Source organism: Bacillus rossius, chromosome 2 (assembly GCF_032445375.1).
Source record: "Bacillus rossius redtenbacheri isolate Brsri chromosome 2, Brsri_v3, whole genome shotgun sequence".
In the NCBI taxonomy this organism is placed as follows: domain Eukaryota; kingdom Metazoa; phylum Arthropoda; class Insecta; order Phasmatodea; family Bacillidae; genus Bacillus; species Bacillus rossius.
The window spans coordinates 107,405,569-107,426,994 of record NC_086331.1 but is presented as its reverse complement, the minus strand read 5'-3'; the positions used below and the strand labels follow the sequence as shown (position 1 = coordinate 107,426,994).

At 36.2% G+C, this 21,426-nt stretch overlaps 1 protein-coding gene across 3 annotated transcripts in view; it reads left to right on the top strand.

Annotated features, from left to right (window-relative positions):
* The window catches only part of LOC134529583 (uncharacterized), a 66,838-nt gene that overhangs the window by 27,303 nt on the left and 18,109 nt on the right, over positions 1-21,426 (top strand). For all 3 annotated transcript variants that reach the window (XM_063363822.1, XM_063363824.1, XM_063363823.1), the window contains exons 6-7: positions 7,121-7,360; positions 13,074-13,270. In XM_063363822.1, coding sequence (XP_063219892.1) covers positions 7,121-7,360; positions 13,074-13,270 — 437 coding nt within the window. The remainder of the gene's footprint in view (positions 1-7,120; positions 7,361-13,073; positions 13,271-21,426) is intronic.

The following is a 21,426-nucleotide window of genomic DNA, read 5'->3' as shown; positions in this document are numbered from 1 at the left end:
AAAGAATTTGGGTCATTTTTATGTCTGTTCCAGGGAACCTTTTTGTTATTGAGCTGCTTTTGCCAACCTGCCATAAATTGTGCAGTGGAGCAATTTTTAGCCTAGTTTGTGGCTATTAACCACTTTAACTATAGGCTACAATTAGATTTCACATGTTTTACTGAAATAAAGTTGCTGAAGTTAAAGGCAATCATTTACAAACCTTAAGAGTTTTTAACTCTGTAGGTTAGCAGGTATGCAATTGCAGATCCTTCCCCAATTTACCTACTTTGTGTTCATTGTGTTTGTGTTTCTGTCTCTAACATCCTCACTCTTGATGAAGCTTTGTACACTTATACTTCTAGTGTTTATTTCCAGGAATTTCACCATCAAATAATGAATAAATGTATATTTGGTGTCTGGCCGTGAATCTATCGCACTGCTATTAATATACTTAAAAACTTATTTAGCTAACATCACAGGATTTATGTAGACATGTAATGGAATTGTCATACCACTTCAGCTTAGTCGCTGCAGCACTGTTACAGAAAATATAAAGACAAGAAAAGCATGACTTTGTGACCACCATACAGTGACCATCATACCGGCCAAACATGAAGCAGGCAACTACTAATACTAAGTCTGCTGCATCAATGGCCTGGCGGTGAAGTACTGTAACTCCCAGCGAGCTGAGTTCTTACACTTTGGCGCATGGTGATATTTCTTATTGGCTGGTAGTACGCACATTGCACTGAGTTTTAACAACCAATTGCAATCTGCTCACTGCTGTTTTCAATTAAGATCAGTGATTTCAGAAACAAACTTCTAACTGCTAACTTCACTTTCTAAATATACAATATTAAAATTATTAACAAATAGAGATATTTTAAACAATGATTGTAACATATAATTATGGTGGTAAGTATTGATTGTTAAAGATGTATAGGATATTAAAACACAACCTCAAAGCAAGTCCTTGGAATTATGCACAGCTTCGGCTTATGCTACTTGTTATAGGTTGTGTAGCTATTTTGGCTTCTTCGTGTAAATAAATCAATTGAAATCAGATCTAAATGGTTTAAAATTCAGTTTTGTTTGAAGCTAATCACCACCAACATGCTATTGTGAAAATTAATGTAAGATACCCTTTTAAAAACTTAGATTTGTTTAAAATTACACTTATATCACTGATGTTTGTTGTATTATACACTGCAATGCTAAACTAGATGTTTCTCTTCTGAGCAATAAATATATTTAGCATTTTATATTACTTTTCAAATTGCTTGACTAATGCACACTCAGCCTGCACACCCAAATATACTTCCTCCAGTTGCAGCAGAGCTACCGTGCCACTTGCCAAGGAATTAGATACTAATATAGGGAAAGAGATGATCAAAATATAAATTTACACATCTGAGTTTTAGCACATTTTGTTACAGAATTAAAATGTAAAGCTGATAAGTGTTTAAAAACAGAAAAAAAGGATGGTTAGATTGATTTAAAATACTTTTATGGGCATACGCCATTGCTGGTTTTCACTGTATATCATAGAGAAACCATAAGAATGAACAAGATAAATACTCAAATACAAATAAAAAACAAGCCATAATCAACCGATTTCAAACATCAAATGCAGAGACAGCACAGAGAATTCAAAGAAGGGATTAGTCTGCAAAATTATCATGGCACAGACAAACACAGTGGGCTGATGGACGAGACAGCTGTAACAAGAACAGAAAATACAGACAAACAACAACTTAAGACAAAAGAGAGACAAACAGAAGAACCCAACAATGATACAAAACAGTTAATCTTGACAACACGACAACACAGTGACGCACAGGCAAACCCAGCGATGAAACTAAACGAATTGAATTGACTATTAGGCTCGCAATTGGGCTTTCACCTGATGGCAAGGAGTCCTCACTTTTCACTCACTTCCCCCCCCCCCCCCTCCCATTTTTATCATTCACCTCAGATCCTTTGCATCCATCACCCCTAGTATCTCTTCATCCATCCCATTCCACTCCCTTCCTGTCTTGCCAAGAAAAGCATTCTAGCCCCTTTCCGTTTGCCCCCAGTCCCTCTGGAGCTTCCACACGTGATCTCTCCACCCTTTATACCCACCTTTGTGTATCCTAGTCCCCAGCTGCTCCCAGCCCCCCTCTCCCTTTATCACCTATATCTCCTCCCTTTTAATGGTTCCCGCCCTAGCTCCTTAATCATCTCAGACAGACTATGCATTTCCCTCTCTTGCTCTTTCCCTCCCTTCTAGACAACATGACGACAGCTCAGACAAACACAGTAGGCTTCCTAAGACAAAACAGTTGGCGAAATTCCGGTAACTGACATCTGTTCCTGTCATCAGGCACAAAAAGAATGATAGTGGACATTGGAAAACCAGGGGTCAATGTGGTCCGGTTAATGACAGGTGAGCACTCACCTGATTGGTTCAGCATCTAAGAGCTTATGTTATTGGCTGTGTCTTGCTACGAGTGTTAGTGGTTGGCTATTATTTTTGTGGTAGATTAGTTTCTGTTTTTATTAAAGGTATCCAAAAATAAATTTTATTCTATATTTTTTGACTGATTACATTAGTAATGTTGACAATAAATGCTGATTCCTTTAGTTTCCTTTTAATTGGGTGTTCTTGCATGAGTGGAGTAGCATTGTCCCAAAGTATGTTTTGACTGTTCCAGGCATGTTCTATAAGTTTAGATTTTTAAGTTTCGCCCTTCTTTATGGTTCAAATGTATTACTTTAGAATACAGTGTATTTTTGTAAAAATATCTATTTGATGTAATTAGAGTGAACATGGATTTTTCACTTATAATTATTAATAGATGCTATGTGCTATAAATTTAAAACCTTGCAACTGATATTTATTTTTAAAAAACTACGAAACAGTAGAGAAGTTTAAGAATGAGGAAACTGGCACAGGAAAAAACACACCAATTTCTCAAGTAGTTTACTGCACTCACATGTAGTTGAATGCCTGTCAAAGGGATTAGAGAGGTTGGAAATAACTTTGTGCAAATCAACAGACCATTTTTAGAGTAACATTCAGGTAAATTTTTGAGGTGGAATTTATAGATGGGCAGAATGCAGTTAGGGACTATGAAGTTGAACAAAGATTGGGTAAAATGAAGGTAGGATAAATGTTGCTGTCACAATTTAAGTATTTTATTTCAAGGAAAATGCATTAAGTTTAAATAAATTTGGCAAAACACAGATCTCTCATTCTAGCTTCGAAAACTTCTATGTTAGATAGGAATCATTGTTAGGCAAAATGTGCAGTAGACACAGAGATTTTCACATTTTTAGTTTGTCACAAGCTGTTATGCAAAAAAAAATTTTTAGGGAAAATGGAGTGTAATCCATATGCATACTGTTACCGTAAAGGTGGCAATTAAAATATTGACCAAAACACTACACAAATATTTCTGTAACTTATGTTGGTTCAACCCACAACACAAGCCTAGGAAATTCAGATACTGCCTGGGATGGCCTTTAAACAGTTTACAAAAAGGATGTTATCGGATATAAAACTGCAGAATTTAGAGGCTTCAGATGGTTGATGCTGGAGATAATTTATTTAAATATTTTGATGACTTCATACGAGATACCTATAATTAAATAGTTTCATATGCAGTACTAGGCAAAACTACACAAGATATGACACCAAGGATGCGGCAGTTAAATTGAACTTTTAACATAAATGCTATTGCGCAAGGTTTGCAAGCTGGCATTGGTACACCTGTAATTAAGTTTATTTGCATGTTACTTGATACTGAACTCAAAGTAAAAAATGCAGAGTGGTTTTATAAACAAAAAACATTAAATTTAATGGCCTATCATCTATATTAAGGAATTGTGCACCCATGAAAATCATTATTTAAATATATTGTTTCAAAAGACATAAACACTACTTGAGAAAGACATCAAATTTAAGAACAGTTTCTTCTATAAATATTGAACCTACTTCACCCCACTTTACCCTCCCCTACTCCACTGAACCCTACACACTTACCCTGCCAATACCCTACCCCACTCCACCCTTCCCCCAACCTTACCCCATTATACCATACCCAACCCCTCTCTTCCCTACCCTACCTTACCCTACCCCACCCATCTCCATCCTACCCTACCTTACCCTACCCCACCCAAACCCCACCCACACACTAACCTACCATATCCTACACTACCCCACCATACCCTACCCTTTCCACCCTACCCCACCATACCATTAACTCACCATACCCTACCTTCCCATACCCTACCCATCATACCATACCCTACTCCACTCCACCCTACCCACCCTACCCCATTCCACCCTACCCCATTCCACCCTACCCCATTCCACCCTACCCCATTCCACCCTACCCCAGTCTACACTACCCTATTCTACCCTACCCCAGTCTACCCTACCCCATTCCACCATACCCCACTCCACCATACCCCACTCTACCTAGTACTCCACTACACCCCACTTTACCCTACCCCACTTAAACCCATCCATGCTGCCCTATCATACCCTACCCCACTTACCCTACCCTCTCTACCCCTCTATCTTACCAACCTCCTTCCCCCACTACCCCACCCATACCCACACTACCCTTCCCCAACTACCCCACCCATGCCCACCCATACCCACCCAACCCTTCCCCCACTACCCCACCCATACCCACACTACCCTTCCACAACTACCCCACCCATACCCACACTACCCTTCCACAACTACCCCACCCATACCCACACTACCCTTCCCCCACTACCCCACCCATACCCACACTACCCTTCCCCACCCATGCCCACCCATACCCACCCTACCCTTCCCCAACTACCCCACCCATACCCACCCTACCCTTCCCCAACTACCCCACCCATACCCACACTACCCTTCCCCAACTACCCCACCCATACCCACACTACCCTTCTGCAACTACCCCACCCTTACCCACACTACCCTTCCCCCACTACCCCACCCATACCCACACTACCCTTCCCCAACTACCCCACCCATACCCACCCTACCCTTCCCCCACTACCCCACCCATACCCACACTACCCTTCCCCAACTACCCCATCCATACCCACCTTACCCTTCCCCAACTACCCCACCCATACCCACACTACCCTTCCCCCACTACCCCACCCATACCCACCCTAACCTTCCCCAACTATCCCACCTGTATCCACCTTATCCAATTTCATCCTACCCTACTTTACTCCACCTACCTCAACTACCCCACCTTACCCTAACCCACTTAACCCTTCCCTACCACACCTCACCCTACCTCAACTAACCTACCCCAACCCACCGTACCCCACCTACCTCACTACACCCCTCTCTACCCTACTTCATCCTATCCTACCACATCCCACTCCAGCCTATGAGACCCTATCTTTAAAAGATTTGTGCAATGGGAGTGCATGACTTGATGTAAGTTTTTGGACATACGCCATTGCTAAGCAATGGCGTATGTCCAAAAACTTACATCAAGTTATGAGACCCTACTCTATCACACCCTACCCACCCTACCCCACCATACCCTACCGAGTGTCTCCTTTGGGAAATGAACATTCTTATGAACATAAACAATTTTATAGGGGCATGCCTTTCAAGACTAGAGTAAGAATAACTCTGTATAAATTATAGTTATGTAGACTCCTGTTGCTAGAACCCAGGAGATAAGATATAGTGATATCCTACTTGCCTGGTATTCTTGTATTGATACCTGCAATTAATAAACATTTGGAGGGAGTATATCACACGCTTTCATTAAGAATGTAAGGGAAACTGTGTTATTGCACACAATTAAGTGACACTTTGAGGAAATAATTTTTTTATTAAATTGTAGCATTTTAATTGAAAAAAAATTTTTTGGTGAAACCCATATAGGTGACCAGTTATTGAGTAAAACAAGTACAATTAACTATGCATTTTGTGTACTTGCCAGCTATGCAAACTGTAACATGATTTTAATTAATGAGTAGTGCTGATTATTACAAAAATGTTACATTTAAACTTTAAAACGGTTATTTTCTAGTAAAGTCAGCACTGTTTAATCCAGCATCCTTCCATTTGGCCTATTTTTGAAGCCACTCTTATCGAGCCACATACGCTAGAATTTATTTTGGGTGGATTCAGGCATTTGTTGATGTGTTATCACTTTATCACTTGCTTTTGTAAACAGTAATTCTTTTTTTTTCGTTCAAGAAATATTGTTTTAAATATAATTTTTCTGTATATTATTATTTGGTATTTGTGTTGAAACTACGTTAAAATTCAATAATCAAGCATGGCCGGGGTCCCAAACATACTGAATTAAAGAGCCTTTACTGTTATTGACCTAATGATTTAAGGCTATAGGGATTATCTTTAAAGTTTGGGGCTTAATGTTTTCCATACAATGACATTCAGTTACTGGAGACAGGTTTTGGCCTATTTCATGAAAATTTCCTTTTCTTAGGTATTAGACAACTTTTTGATGTGACGTCTAATAAATCGATGAACGACGGCTGCACGCAAGAAAAAGTGTCCCGTTACACTGTGTCCCGTTATGCTCATTGTACGCTTGCGCCGTATCTATCTCTCTTCCACTCGATTGGAACAACCATCGATTTGACTTTTTCGAAGCACATTAAACTTGAAACACTCCCATTCGTTTCCTACTTTTCCTATCATCGTCCTATCCTTAACAGAATAACACAGATTGAAAGAAGTTAAATAGCAAACATGTATAAAAGTCATAGTTAAAATAATCTCTTCGTTAAAGTAATAAACACGTTTGAATTAATGAGTGCAAATAAAAGTAAATTTAGCAATTAAATTGTAGATTTTATTTCACTCCTTCTTTGTATCCACACAAAATAGTGATAATTCAATAAAAATTATTCAATTTTATTCATAAAAGTATGCAATCATTTCATCAATGTTTTGTTATAACGTTGTCATGTTAAACTATCGTCCGTAAACCGACTTTACAGACAACCAATTTTTTTTTACTGTTAAATTTTGGAATTTTTGTTTTTACTTTTTAGAATTACTGACCGCTGATTTGCAGTCGTGTTTACACAATTTTTTCCTCCTCTATTGTAATTGAATTAAACTTATTTATTTCTCTACAACTGTTTTTAGGGAATCCAAATGACAAAATCATTCACCCTCGCATCGGGAAGAAGAACCCAAGTTCCCCGCTGCAGAGGCATACAGATCGGCGCCACTCGCTAAGGCTGTTTGGCAGTAGCAAGCACCTGTCGTCGCCAAGCCGATGTAGTTCAATGCGCCACATTCCAAACAAGCATGCACTGAAAGCAGATCATTCAAGCTCTACTGAGTGTCACAGTGCAGCTTGCAACAGAAACTTTAATGAGGAGAGTAAGTAAATGTTGATTTAATGTACAAAAACTTAATGACTTATCCTTGTGTATAGTAATCTCAAAGTCCTCTTTTTTTGGCAGCTGACATTCTTATAAACATAAACATAAACAATAACATAGGGTGGGGCCTTTCAAAACTAAAGTAAAAATAACTTTTGTGTCATTAATAGTTATGTACAACAAAGGCAATCGAGAGAGGTGGCACAGTGGTGAAATGTTTGACTCTCTTGGAAGAATCTAGGTTTGAATCTTTGTCCATCCATCTTGACTTGTGTTTTCCAAACTTTACAGAGGTCACTTATGAAATGGATCCTTATAAGCTAGAGGCGATTCCTTGCCCAATTTGGCTGACTTGTAATGTGTGTTTTCATTACTAATGATCTCACTGTTGATGAGATGTTAAACCACAATAACCAACCTACCTACAAACAGAGAGCAAAAAGTAAATGTGAAATAAACTTATGCAAATAAAATAAACTTAGAGCTTAAATAAATTAATGCAAAAATCATTGGAAAGTAATGACTTACTGGTTGACAGAGGTGTAGTTCTAAAATAAAATTTACCTAAACAATTTTTAAAACATACCACACTATTTAATTTAATAGTTATGAATAACATAAATATTTATCCACACTTTACTTCTAAAATTATGAAATTTTTGCTATCAGCTTAGTGGTGTGAAACACACAAAGTTTCTTCACTTAAAAACTACTAGCATACTAATTAGCATTTAAAATTCACCATCTATTTATATTTAATGATATATAAGATGTAATTGTGTGTCTGATTGGGGCAAGTAACTAGTTACGTATCTTTATAAAAATAAAAAAAAGTGTAAGTTTGACTTTTGAGTAACAATTCATTATTTTTTTCATTTGTAAGTTTCTTCTGAATAACCATTTAAAATTTTATGGCAGACACCAAAAACAGAGCCACTAACTGGGCTTTACCCAAAAACTCATTAAACTTTTGCTAAATGAGAAAATTCTCATAAACACTGTAAATCCCTATTGTTGGTTTCATGGAAAAATGTAAACCACAAAATGGTAGCACAAAAATGACTGGAGTCAAAAATATAAAAATCAAGTTCTTAGCACAAATTTAATGCCGAAAAACAACGCGAAACTACAGGCTGCTACATGGATATCTTTTGCCAGTAAACTGTAAACTATTGAGTACACTTCGTCGCATGTTACAGCTCGTGCTAAAACACTCCCATAAATCAACATTTATAATTCCTAACACAACAGAAAGATTTGTAAATTACATCAAAAAGTTTTGAAATAAATGCATGAAGGTGTATGACTGTGGAGGAATTAGTGTTCCTTCTTGAGAACCAAATATTATTTTGAAAAGTTGATATATTACCACAGTGTTTTATGTTAATCAAAAGAAATCTTAATAAGTTTGAATGTTTTAATATGTTCAAATTATAATTTTAAACTTAGGCACACTTTATATTTTATTATGGTGAAGGAATATTAATATATATATATATGTATATATATTTAAAATATATACCTATCTATATATTTAAATATATATATTTAATATATATATAATATTTATATTTAAAATATTTATATTTAAAATATTTACATTAAATATATATATATATTATATTTACAGGAAAAAAAATTTGTAGGTGGCATGTCTTTAAAATTTTTTAATTTTTTTTACCAATCTATTTCCTGAATCAGAAAATACTTTCCCGCACAACACAAATAAAGAGGCTTAAAATTTGTTACAAATTATTTTGCTCTCTGACCCTCCTGCTGTATGTATGTACAGCTTAAATGATCCAAACAATTTTAACATGTGCATGCACATAGTAGAATCTTACTCTGCTACATATATAACATGTAAGTGTAAAATAAACCCTTAGTATTACAACCAAAATGGTTGTAGTGCAAGGATTTCCTTTGTTAATGATACTCTATCCCCTTGAGATGAGACATATGGATTGGTCTCAGGTTGGGAGAAACGGTTGCCTGTACATTATGACCTTTTCGTATTGCCAGGTTGCAAAAACCATAAAACATTTTTTGTGGTTGCTAGACTAAAAAAGATGAGATAAAGCAAGTAGCTATACAGGATGCCACAATATCAAACTGTAAACAGTTAATGGACTGATTAATGACTGTTTCGAATAAAAAAAATTAGAATTAAAGTGACAATGGTTTATGAGTTGTATAATTCTTTTTTTTTTTCTCCAAGTTTTTTAATATCTAATGAGCACCAAATTATTAGAAGATACTGTGATGCAAATTTATATATTATGCTATTAGTATAATGTTTGCTACACAATCCTGAATACTACTATTGATAATAGTTCAAAACAAAACCAAGCACAATAATTTTGTAGAAAAAAAATTTATTTGCACTACCTTATGGCAAAATATTTTTATTCAGGTAAGTTTACTAGTCCTGTAAAAAAAAAATTACTATCAAGTTATTTTAAAATCCAGGCCACCTCAGTATTTTCTTGTGTATGAAATTTAAAAAAAAAAGCAATTCAAATTATTTACTATTTCAAAAGGAAACTATTTACTGTACATAATTATTTATATTTAGATTTTTGCATTCTACAAGTATTTGTGAGTGCACAAATTTTCCTATAACAGGTAATTTGCATCAGTCATTTTCCTGTCCAGTTTTAAGGAGAAAAAAATATCAAAAAACAACTTTGCTACGCAGCTCGTCAATTGCCGTATGAACAATGTTTACGTACTTTCATGCCATCAAAGATATTTCAACACACCCTGTCCATTTCTTTTAGAATTTCAGGAATATAGATGGTTGAACATTTTGTTTGAACATGCCTCAACCATTTTAACGGTTGCCAAAAAAATTTGGCATTATCTTTATTGTACAAAGATTCATTTGGCGATGGAAGTCGTTTTTTGCTCTATCATAACACATTTAAATCATATCAGCATTAAACAGCATGGCGTCGGAAACTCAAACTACAAATAATTCCAATACCAGGGTACCGCCATGACACTTCTAATATTTCAACATACCAAAAACATTTACATACCTCACGACGTTAAATTTTGCTGTACTTCAATGCTTAAGTGAAAATGTACCTTTGGGTAAATGTTTTTGGTCTGCTGATATAAAGCTTGGTAGTGTTATGGTGCCATATAACCAGCTGTCGTCTCTGTGTTAATAGCGGAGTGAAATGTAAATATTTACAGGAACGTAATTTTAATAGGAAAATATTGGCTCAACCATTAGAAATATGCGAATGTCACTGTTTTTCCGCTAATCCGTTTTACTCTTGAAATACCTGTGAAAACGGGTGAAATCCGTAAAAAGGCAGGCGGGGTTTACTATGAATAGTAAAAGTTACCAAAAAAAGCATAGAATGTTGTGTTTTATTTTGAATTTTTATTAATAGTAGGGTTATTAAGGATTGTATAAAAAAATATAGTATGGAAATTTGTAGTCACAAAATATAACACATGCCAACAAGAAAAAAAAAATATTTTTTGTCCCTAGGATTTTGGAACTGATTTTAACTAAATCTAAATATGAAAATTTTTTTTTTCTATCAGCTCTACATTTTGAGATAAGTGTGAAAAAAGAAGTAAAACCACCTGCTTGGCTCAAGCCACTTTGTCACTGGGATACCCCAGGCTGGGAATCCCCACTTCATCACTGGGACATTCCAGGATGGGTATCCCATCCTTCATTTCAATGCTTCAACAAATAAATTTGAGGTCAGTTTGTGAGTTTTAGCCTTGTAGGATTGATCGAAGTTGATAAAAAATGGTTTCCAGTTGAAGAAGTTATGTGAATCATCCTGATTTGTTTTGCTACATATGCAGAGAATACACATTAAAAGATAACAGAAAGACTGTTAGTGACCTTGTAAAGAGAGCTTATCATGGATACTTTGGTGTTAAGCTCGGTGATCAGGATAAATACTGGGCACCGCATAAGGTTTGTAAAACTTGTACAGAACATTTACGCCAGTGGACTAGCAGGAAAAGAAAAAGTTTGAAATTCGGTGTACCAATGGTTTGGAGAGCACCCAAAAACCACATATGTCTAGTAAATATTATTGGAATCAATCGAAACAACCGTCGCAAGTGGACTTATCCTGATTTAGTCTCTGCAAGACGCCCGGTCCCTCACTCAGAGGAAGTACCTACTGATCCCAGCATTTCACCAGCTTCCAGAGCTTTCTGAGGATGAGTGTTGTCCTTATAATCACCCTTCTGATACTAATGAAGGTGACAGTGATTATGAGGGGATGTCAACAATTCCTCAACATTTCAACCAGGATGAGTGAAATGACTTCATCAGAGCTTCTGAATTACTGGCTTCCAGGTTGAACTTTTTACCGTACAAGAGAAACGGGTCTGCTACCATTCTTCTCTCAAGAAAAAAATCTTGTATTTTGTCACAATATTAGAGCACTCCTGGAAAAAATGAGTCTTCCTGAATATTTTCCAGATGATTGGCACATATTTATTGATAGCTCAAAGCGAAGCTTGAAATGTGTTCTTCTACACAATGGTAACAAATATGGTTCAGTACCAATTATTCACTCGACGACAATGAAAGAAACATATAGCATCATAGCTTTGGTATGGAGAAGATAAGGTATCGTGAACATCAATGGGTGATTTGTGTGAACTTAAAAGTGGTAAACTTTCTCCTCGTACAGCAAAATGGCTACATCAATCATCCTTGTTTCTTGGTGCCTCTCAGATAGCAGAGACAAAACACAACACCTGGTTAGACAAAAGTGGCCTAAGAGAGAAGACATGGTCGTTGGAGAAAAAAACATCATTAACGAACCCTTAGTCGAACAAGAGAAAATCATCTTTCCTCCACTGCATATCAAGCAGTTTGTAAAGGCTCTTGATGAGAACATCTCATGCTTTGCATTTATAGGGGGGGGGGGGGGGGGGGGAATGCCTCACTTGAGTAAGGAAAAAATTAAAGCAGGAATAATATTTAACTGCCCAGAAATGAGAAAATTCATTAAGAACCAAGCCTTCGTAAATTACATGAATGAGGCTTAGTGAAAATCCTGGACCTCATTTGGTGCGCAGTTGTCGGACATTTTCTGGGCCAACGAAAAACAGAAAACTATGTTGAACTGGTAAACAATATGCTTAAAAATTTCAAATCCCTTGGGTGCAACATGAGTTTTAAGGTGAACAATTTACACAGCCACCTGGACCATTTTCTGAAAATTTAGGAGACAGCAGTGAGGAGCAAGGTGAAAGATTTCATCAAGGTATTAAAATTATGGAGGATCTCTATCAAGGAAGATGGGATAGAAGTGTATGTTACAAATCTCTTAATTAGGACAGTTAAAGTTGAGTGGTCAGATAACTAGCCTTCCAGTGTTGGTGTACTATGTTTGGATCTCAATTGAGACATATGTGAAATTTTTCTAGGTTGGAAATGTGAAAAATGCAGTGAGGCTGTGGATTTTCTCAGTATACCCTCATTCCTTCTATCATTGCATTCCTTCTTTTGGTCTCTATTGACCTCAGGGACAAGTTGTGTAACCCTAATTCATTTTCTCAATTTACTTAATATTATTTTATCATTATTTGTAAAAATTTTACTAAAGAATTTTTTTTTAAATATTGATTTATTATATACATCAAAGCATTAAACTCAGATCTGTAATTTTATTTTTTAGCTTTAATCATAAATTGAAATTTGTTATTTATGCTTCTAGAAAAGCCGTCCTTTTTGTCAAGACTGTTTCGTCGTAGTGTGAAGAAACGAGCATCCATGCCAGCAGCATCTCTTTCCACATTTGGTGCCCAGTTTCCTCCAACTGAATGGTTTAACCCCAGAGTGGTTCACTTGCATTCAGTTGGCACACAGACACAGAATGTATCCAGCAAACTGGAAACACCACTTTCCAATGACGTAAGTCTTATTGTATGCTTATTCAAGTGTAGCTTTACAGACTCTCTACTATTTTTTTTTAATTTAAATCCTATATAGTTGACTAGTTTGCAAATAGTTCTGAATAACCACTACTCTGCAAAACTGAGCACGGGGAATCATAGGTTACTTTGTGTTTGTAATGATTTTGTGGCACTGTACATTTTATTTTTTCTTTCCTGTCAACAAAAATGGTTGAAGCAGGGATTCAACCAAAGCTACATTTTAGCAACATGTCGCATCAACACTGTCTCTAGAGAAGACCTTCCCACACAAAATACAATACTAGACAATGTAGCAGGGTACAATGTTGGGTGTATAATGTGATGCATGTGACAAGATGTGGCCTACTACCAAGTATTGAATGCCTTCCCGGCAGTCTTGGGAAAGAGTGGGTGTTAAAAGCAACAAAATGGAATGGGCTCAAGACAAAACTTTACCTTCCATCAAAGAATTCATAAATTTTGGAGGTAATGTAGGATATCGGCTTGGTTCAACAAAAAAAATTAAGCTAAATGGATGCTAGTGTAAACTTAATGTAAAAAGTCAATTGCAATGTTTAAATGGTAAATATAAATATTAATTTTCAGGGGGTGAACACAAACACTTAATGAAAAATAAATCTGGATGTTCATCAAAGGAAAAAAAAAGCAAATAGTTTGTATATGATCTGTTATTTTTTCTAGGTATACAATGACACAGGTTTAGGTTTTCATAAGAAGAAGAATGTAGGCCTAAGTTTAGACCTATAATATTGAAATGTAAAGCAATAAAATGTGAAAACCTGGCAATTGTAAAAATTACAACAAACATTTTTTCGATATCCAAAATTTCTAAGCAAAACAAGTAGTAGAAGCACCAGAGTTTTGGGGCCTACCTAGGGTGAGGGGTGAGCAGAGGGCAAGATTAGCATGTTAAACACAGATCCCTCAGGGGGGGGGGGGAGTAGTGAGGCAGGAGCAAGCCATAGGAGCAGGTGCAGGGGAAGGAGAATGCTCCGCAGCTAATCTGCGGTAGCTGCTGTTTGTGATGTCATAACCCTCCTCCCTCCTTGCACACCATTGCGAGAGGGGTCTGCTGGTGACATCACGGGTGGTTCATCCTTTCAAAGCTAGGTGTCACTGAAGTGGAGCACTAGTGTTATTTTTAAGAGTAAATGTATATCGCTGCGGACGTGCCGCAAACCCAAGGTTGCAAATTGGCAGGCAGAGAAGCTAACCATCAGACCAGCGAATCAGTTCATATATATATTAAGATATAAATAAGGGATATATACTACTACTAATACTACTACTACTGCTGCTACTAGTAGTAGTGGTGGTAGTAGTAGTAGTATTTTCTGGCACCAAATTCAAATAGCATGCCACATTTCAAAAACATAAATAGTAAAAGGCATCAGAATAAAATATTAGTTTAAATGCCGGAACCTGCCATCTTTTTTGCATGTCAAAGTCAGATAACAGCCATGTTGAGAACTAGGGAGCAACAGTTAAAAAAAATAATAATATATCTTTGCCATAACTAGTGTATGTCAGGCTATAGTAATTTATGATAGGTCGCATAATATTTAAATTTAAAAAATAGTTACCAGAAAGCACCTTCTTTAATTCCAGCTCATGCTTCCAGACAGCGCAATCTTTTTATTTATCGCTAGAGTGTGCCAATGTACTAGTTGTTGGTGCCACATTTAAAAACGTAAAAGGTACCACAATTAAATTTCAAAATACTAAAGGGCACCACATTTTAATTTTATAATACAAGAGATTGACACCATTAAGTTTCAAAACTCATAACTAGTAAAGGGTACCACATTTAAATTTAAAAAGTAGTAACTGATAAATTCAAATTTACCAGTTCAACGACTTTGTTGTCTATTAGGAGTTAAGCCGTGAATAGACAGCATATTTTGGCTTGGTGCGCCCAAGGATTTGCATTAAAAATATCCTTATAGTAATGTGTATGCTTATACTCTAGTTTCACATTTTTAGTGATAAAGTTAGTTAGTGCTACTTTTTTATTAAAAAATCTTTATAGTAATATATTTAAGACTAGCTGCCTGACCCGGCTTCGCACAGCTATACTAATGGAAAAAAATTAAGCCACATCTCCCATTTAAAGTAATGGTAAATTAAAAAAAATTCAGTGAAAATTTATTTCAATGCTGTATAATGTACCGGAGAGAAAATGAATAGCACCGATGGTTTCCCGACTCATGCACACAACGTACAACTGATGTACCCGTACTTCGCTATGGCAGTCTACAGGCAAATCACTCTTGCGCCGCTCATTATACATGCCCCTCCTTGTGGGTACGCCACTGCCGCGTGATGCCCGTTGCCATGGAGACGCATAAGGCATGAACAATGCAAAATCCTGTTCTCATGCAGACAATGTACCCACTGTTGCCTGGTTTTAACCACCCATGGGATCTAATTTTTGGAAAATGTCATCCTGCGTAACATAAGGAACATTACTAGTTTCAAGTCTGTAAAATATATATACTTGAAAAAAAGGGCAATAAAAAAACAAATTAAACACAGAGAGAGGAAAAAAAACAATAGTTTAGGTTTGTGATTTAAAGTGATGAAAACTATTTAAATACTAATTGAACTCTTATGAGGGTACTGATTGCTTTGTTGTTAATATCACACGGGTGTTTTTTACTTGTATGGAAAAATTAAGAATGATAAGGCATCTAGTGCGTGGCAACAATGTTAATAGGCAATAGGAAATAAACTTCTAGCGCCTGTGTACTGCATGTTGTATCTAACCCCCTCCAAGCATTTGATTCTAAATTGGGCTTTCAGTAAGGATCCCTAATGTTATTGATAATAAAATATAGCCTATAGCCTTCCTCGATAAATGTACTATCCAACACTGAGAGAATTTTTCAAATTGGACCAGTGGTTCCTGAATTTAGCGTGTTCAAACAAACAAACAAACTCTTCATCTTTATAATATTAGTATAGATTATCTCAGGCTTACTTTATTTATTAAATATGTATAGCTTTAAATTTCTTTATAGTAATATATGAAAGTACAGTGGGTTATAGGAATATCATATTTATGTATAACTATCCATTAAATTGTTTGTTTAATGTGTTTTAATTTAATGTTCATAAGTATTCTTATAAGCATTTTGTTGTAATGAATGGTAGCTTATAGGCATACATTTTTCAGTTCATCATAGTAATAGCTCTATAAGGAAAGATCTCTTCTATATTTTGGTTAATTATTAATAAAAAGCCATACTTATGTTTTTTCGGGATACTCTATATTGATAGCTAGAGTATACTTTATGTGCAATATATATGTTTAGTATTTTAGTAGTATTAGTATTTTTTTATATATTTAGGGTATTAAGAAATATGTTTAGTATTAAATGTTTTATATTTGAAATAAGGATACTAAATATTATTATTTGCTTAACTAAATAATAAGTATTATATAGTGATAAGAATTAAAGTTACATAGTTGAAAGCCTATAAGCTTAGAGGCGAGGAGGGAGGGCCATAACATGGCTGGGACTGCGGAATGGTGTTTGGGAGCAGGTTTAATTACTTCAAAAACATACTATCAGTTTACATTTTACGTTTGCACATAATTAGGCTAAATATAAATACTGATGAACAGTAAGACAGCAAGACAGACTATGTTTACAATTAGGTTTCAATTAATTAGTGACATTAATAATTGACAAGGAACATACACGACAAATTATTCAGGTAGACGAGCCATCTATCAAGACCAAGAAAAACGCAAGTGACACCTGCTTAACAGTGCGTGGTCCCTATACGGACCATCAAAAGGGGCGTTGTGTCCACACAAGACAGACGCCTCAAATACAGAAATGTTACATCAAATGAGAAATCAAAGGCAAAAATACACGAACAACAATATAATGCGCGTAAGAGAGTTACATGCTGTTACAATAAATTACTTTACGTACGTTTTACGTACGTCGACGCCTCAGGGGAGATCAGTTACTACAAGTTGAAAGTTAAGTTCATTAAGTTCATTGAGTTAATCCAAACATAATTTTCTAGGTGGCGACCGAAAGGGAATTTAAACAAGACAGCCTATTATTTTACGTTACATTAGGGAAATGGCCACCGCCTCACTCGCAAACAAAGAATAACACTTACATTCTTTTCCCCCGAGGTCGCTCTCGCACGTCGTTACTATTAAAGACTAACAGACTACATGCCGAATTAAACAGACAATGTAGCTACTCAAGCTACTGAAATAGACCAGACGAGGCGAGACAAGCAAACCAAGCTAACAAGACCAAATTACAACCTGACAGCAGCTTATATTAAATCGGCGCGTCACAGCGCAAATGCGCCAACCCCAGGAGGGGTGGCGAGGAGAAATCAAACACACACTAGGAGGGGGAAGGTGCGCCGACACCCGCGCTGACACGCGAAGTTTGAAGGTAGCGGACCTGACCGTTACATAGTCATAATCATAACTGTAAATATTAATTCTCATTAACCCTCTACAAGCATCTATTCAGCTAGTGTAATACTTATTTTTCTGTTATTATAGTGCCAATTTTAAACTTTCTCGAACAGCAAGCCAGCATCGCTGCGTGAGACCGGAGCACGGAGACATTAAAAGTACTGTAAAATAGTAAAGTTAAAATAGCTAGCTTTTAAATTCATACTTCCTATCTAACACAACTTAACAGTATTTTCTACATTAGCTTAGCTACATTTAAAATATTTTAAATTAATGTGGACTGTGTATTAGGTAAGGTTAGCTACATTAAAAATACTAGTGATGTGCGAGTCTCGGCATCATCGAGAACGAGTCGAGACAGAAATTTTCTCGATCTCGTCTCGAGATAATTTTTTTGGCTTGGAATTTTCGAGAATTTTGTAAACAAGAAATAGGTTAGGTAATATAATATATTGAGGCAGCATTTTGCGTTGCGTGTTGAAATAATTAACATATCTTCAACGTAACGTAGATCGAATAAAATAAAATATACTTGTTACGCTTGTTACGATAGTATACATGATAAATTATTAAAAAGTTAAAAATGAACAACTTCCGTTCACAAGTCACTACATGAAACGGTAAACGTAAACAATGACTTGTGCTGTGGTTATCACATTAAATTACAGAATAAAATGATTATTTTCCGTTAATAAAACCAACATTAAAGTTAAAAATAAATCATTTTCGGTATCAATATCAAGTATCAACGTAAAATGGTACAGTAAAAAATAAAAATATAAACATGACTGCAGAATTCTTCCGCGATTGCATTTTGTTTTATGGCCTTAGGTTATACACACGGCCAGCAGTATATAACAAGCAACATGATGTTTAAATTGCGGTCCGTATCGATAGTGACATATCGATAGTGGTGAATGTTCAGACTTTCATGATCAAGTACCGTCCATGGCTCAAGGAAACTGTATAGACTATGGAGTCAATAACGTATGTTTACATACGACAGTAGGCAAATAAACTGTTAAGTGAGTGTAAAGGTAAAGTTGTAATTGCAAACCGAAAACAAGTAAAGTTGAGTGCGATGGAGGAAAGTGTTAGTGGTGTGGATAAAAAAGAACGGAAAATGGCCACACTACAATATGGAACTTATATTTAAAAAAGAAAGAAGGTGGCGAATGTAAATTGTGTAAAAACATTATTAAAACGCCTTCATGCTCGACAAGTGGACTTTTGCGGCACTTGAAACAACATCCAGCCGCTGAAAAAGAATTCAACAAAATAACTGCTGAAGAAAAGAAGACTTCTAGTCGACAACTTTCAATGTTTGAGTGTGTTGCAAAAAAACAGAAGCTTTGCATCAGCGATGTGAGGAAAAATCAAATAGACAAAAAATTGCTATCATGATGGCTTGTGATTTTCAACCTTACAGCATGGTGGATGACCATGGCTTCAGAGGTCTAATCAACAAATTAGAACCTAGCTACGAGATTCCTTCGCGAACAACATTTTCAAGGACGGTTATACCACAGTTGTATCAAGAGGAAAGAACCAAACTGGTTGATGAAATTAGTACAGATGCCATCAATGGTCTGGAGTCGCTTTCTTTCACTACCGATACATGGTCATCTAGGAGACATGAAAGCTACATTTTGCTTACAGGCCATTACCTAACAGAAGAGTTCAAATTAAAATGCCATATTCTTGGCAATTACCACTTTCCAGGCTCACATACTGCAGATGCAGTACATGCAAAGCTTGTAGGGGCAATGGAAGAATGGAATTTGCCAACTGATCAAGTCCCAGTTTATGTCATAACAGACAATGCAAAAAACCTTAAATGTGCCATAAGGAAAACCTTATTTCATCATGTTCAGTGTTTTGCACATTAACTACAGTTGGCACTGCACGATGCAAAAAATGAACATGATATTACAGCACTTTTGGCAAAAGGACGAGCTATTGTTGGCCATTATCGACACAGTAATGTTGCTCGTGAGAGGCTGCATGCACTTCAAGTGAAGCTAAACAAACCTGTTCACGAGCTACTGCCAATGGTGCCAACTAGATGGAATAGTGAATACACCATGCTGTCACGTCTTGTTGAGCAGCAGGTGCCCATTTCTGCTGATTTAGGAGAGAGCATGGCAGTGGAGAACTTCACCTCTAGTGAGTGGAAACTAGCTGCTAGCATTGCACATATTTTGCAACCAATAGATGAGGCCACAACCGAGTTATGTTACTCAAAGTTCCCAACACTGTCATCAAAAATCCCATTGATATATGGAATTGAAGCAATGCTTACAAACTATGTCCAAACAGACCAATGCAAATCTGGTACTGCATTTGCTAAATCACTGCAAAGAGGTTTAAAATCAAGATTTCCTTCATATTCTTGTGTGAAAGAAGATCTTCTTTCAATGGCGCTTGACCCTAGATTCAAGACTGTGATATTGCAAGACCATGAAAAGTTGTTGTGCACGAAATACATCACTTCACATCAGCAACCTGAAAATGATTATCATCCTGAACCAGAACTGGAGCAGGTAAGTGAAAATAAAGAGACTTGCTCACTGTGGTCAAGTTTTGAAGTGTTGAAGAAGACATCACAATCATCAGTTAGGACTAAATCATCAAGTCTGGAGGAAGAACTAAAAATATATTTACGTGAAGATGTAATTCCAAGGAACGGTGACCCACTTACCTGGTGGAAAAACAAGATACGCTTTCCAGCTCTGGCTAAAGTAGCAAGAAGGTATCTGGCAATACCAGCTACACAAGTTGAAAGCGAACGACTATTTAGTACTGCTGGAAACACTGTGAGCATTAGGCGTGAAAATTTGTTGGCTGGAAATGTTGAACAGCTGGTGTTTTTAAATAGCCGCTTTAGACCTTAAATTAGGCTAGCCACTAGAGTGTTCTTTCTTTGTAAACTAATGTTTCATTCATCGTCTTTTGTGGATACTTGATAAAATTATTGAATAATTATGTATGTTTGTCAGATTATTGAGTTTTACTTTTTTGGATCATATTATCCTGTTAACTAAAGTACAGATTTCTCGATCTCGACTCGATTCTCGAGAATTTTTAAATTGCTTTCTCGATCTCGTCTCGAATTCAAAAAAGTCTTTCTCGCACATGCCTAAAAAATACTATAAAATTGTTTGAATAGTTTATTAGGTTAGATCAGCTGCATTAAAAATACTGTAAAATAGTTAGGTTAAAAAAGATTTTAAATTTATATCCTAACACAATTTAACAGTGTTTACTACATAGATATTCCAACTTCAAACAACTGTTCTAAGTTTTTTTATTCTATGTAACCAAGAGAACCATCAGTTTCCCTACTTTCAGGATGAATAAAATACCTTTTTAATTAGATTCTCAATCTCTTATTCAAATACATTTTTTCAGTAGAATTACTATTTTTCGTAAACACACACTAAATTTTCGAGACAATGTTATTTCTTTACTCAGCTCTTAAATGCCGTGATTCATTGTCTGTCGTCCACTTTTTACACTGAAACTCAGAGCTCGGCCATCTTCACGTATGTATTTCGATTGTACCCGAAGTCACCAGCTGGACTGGGGAACCAGACCAGCACACTGCTTCCCTTGCACCAACATTACCGTGTTTTATCGCATAATCGTCGCACATTTTATGCTAAAATCAAGTTTGA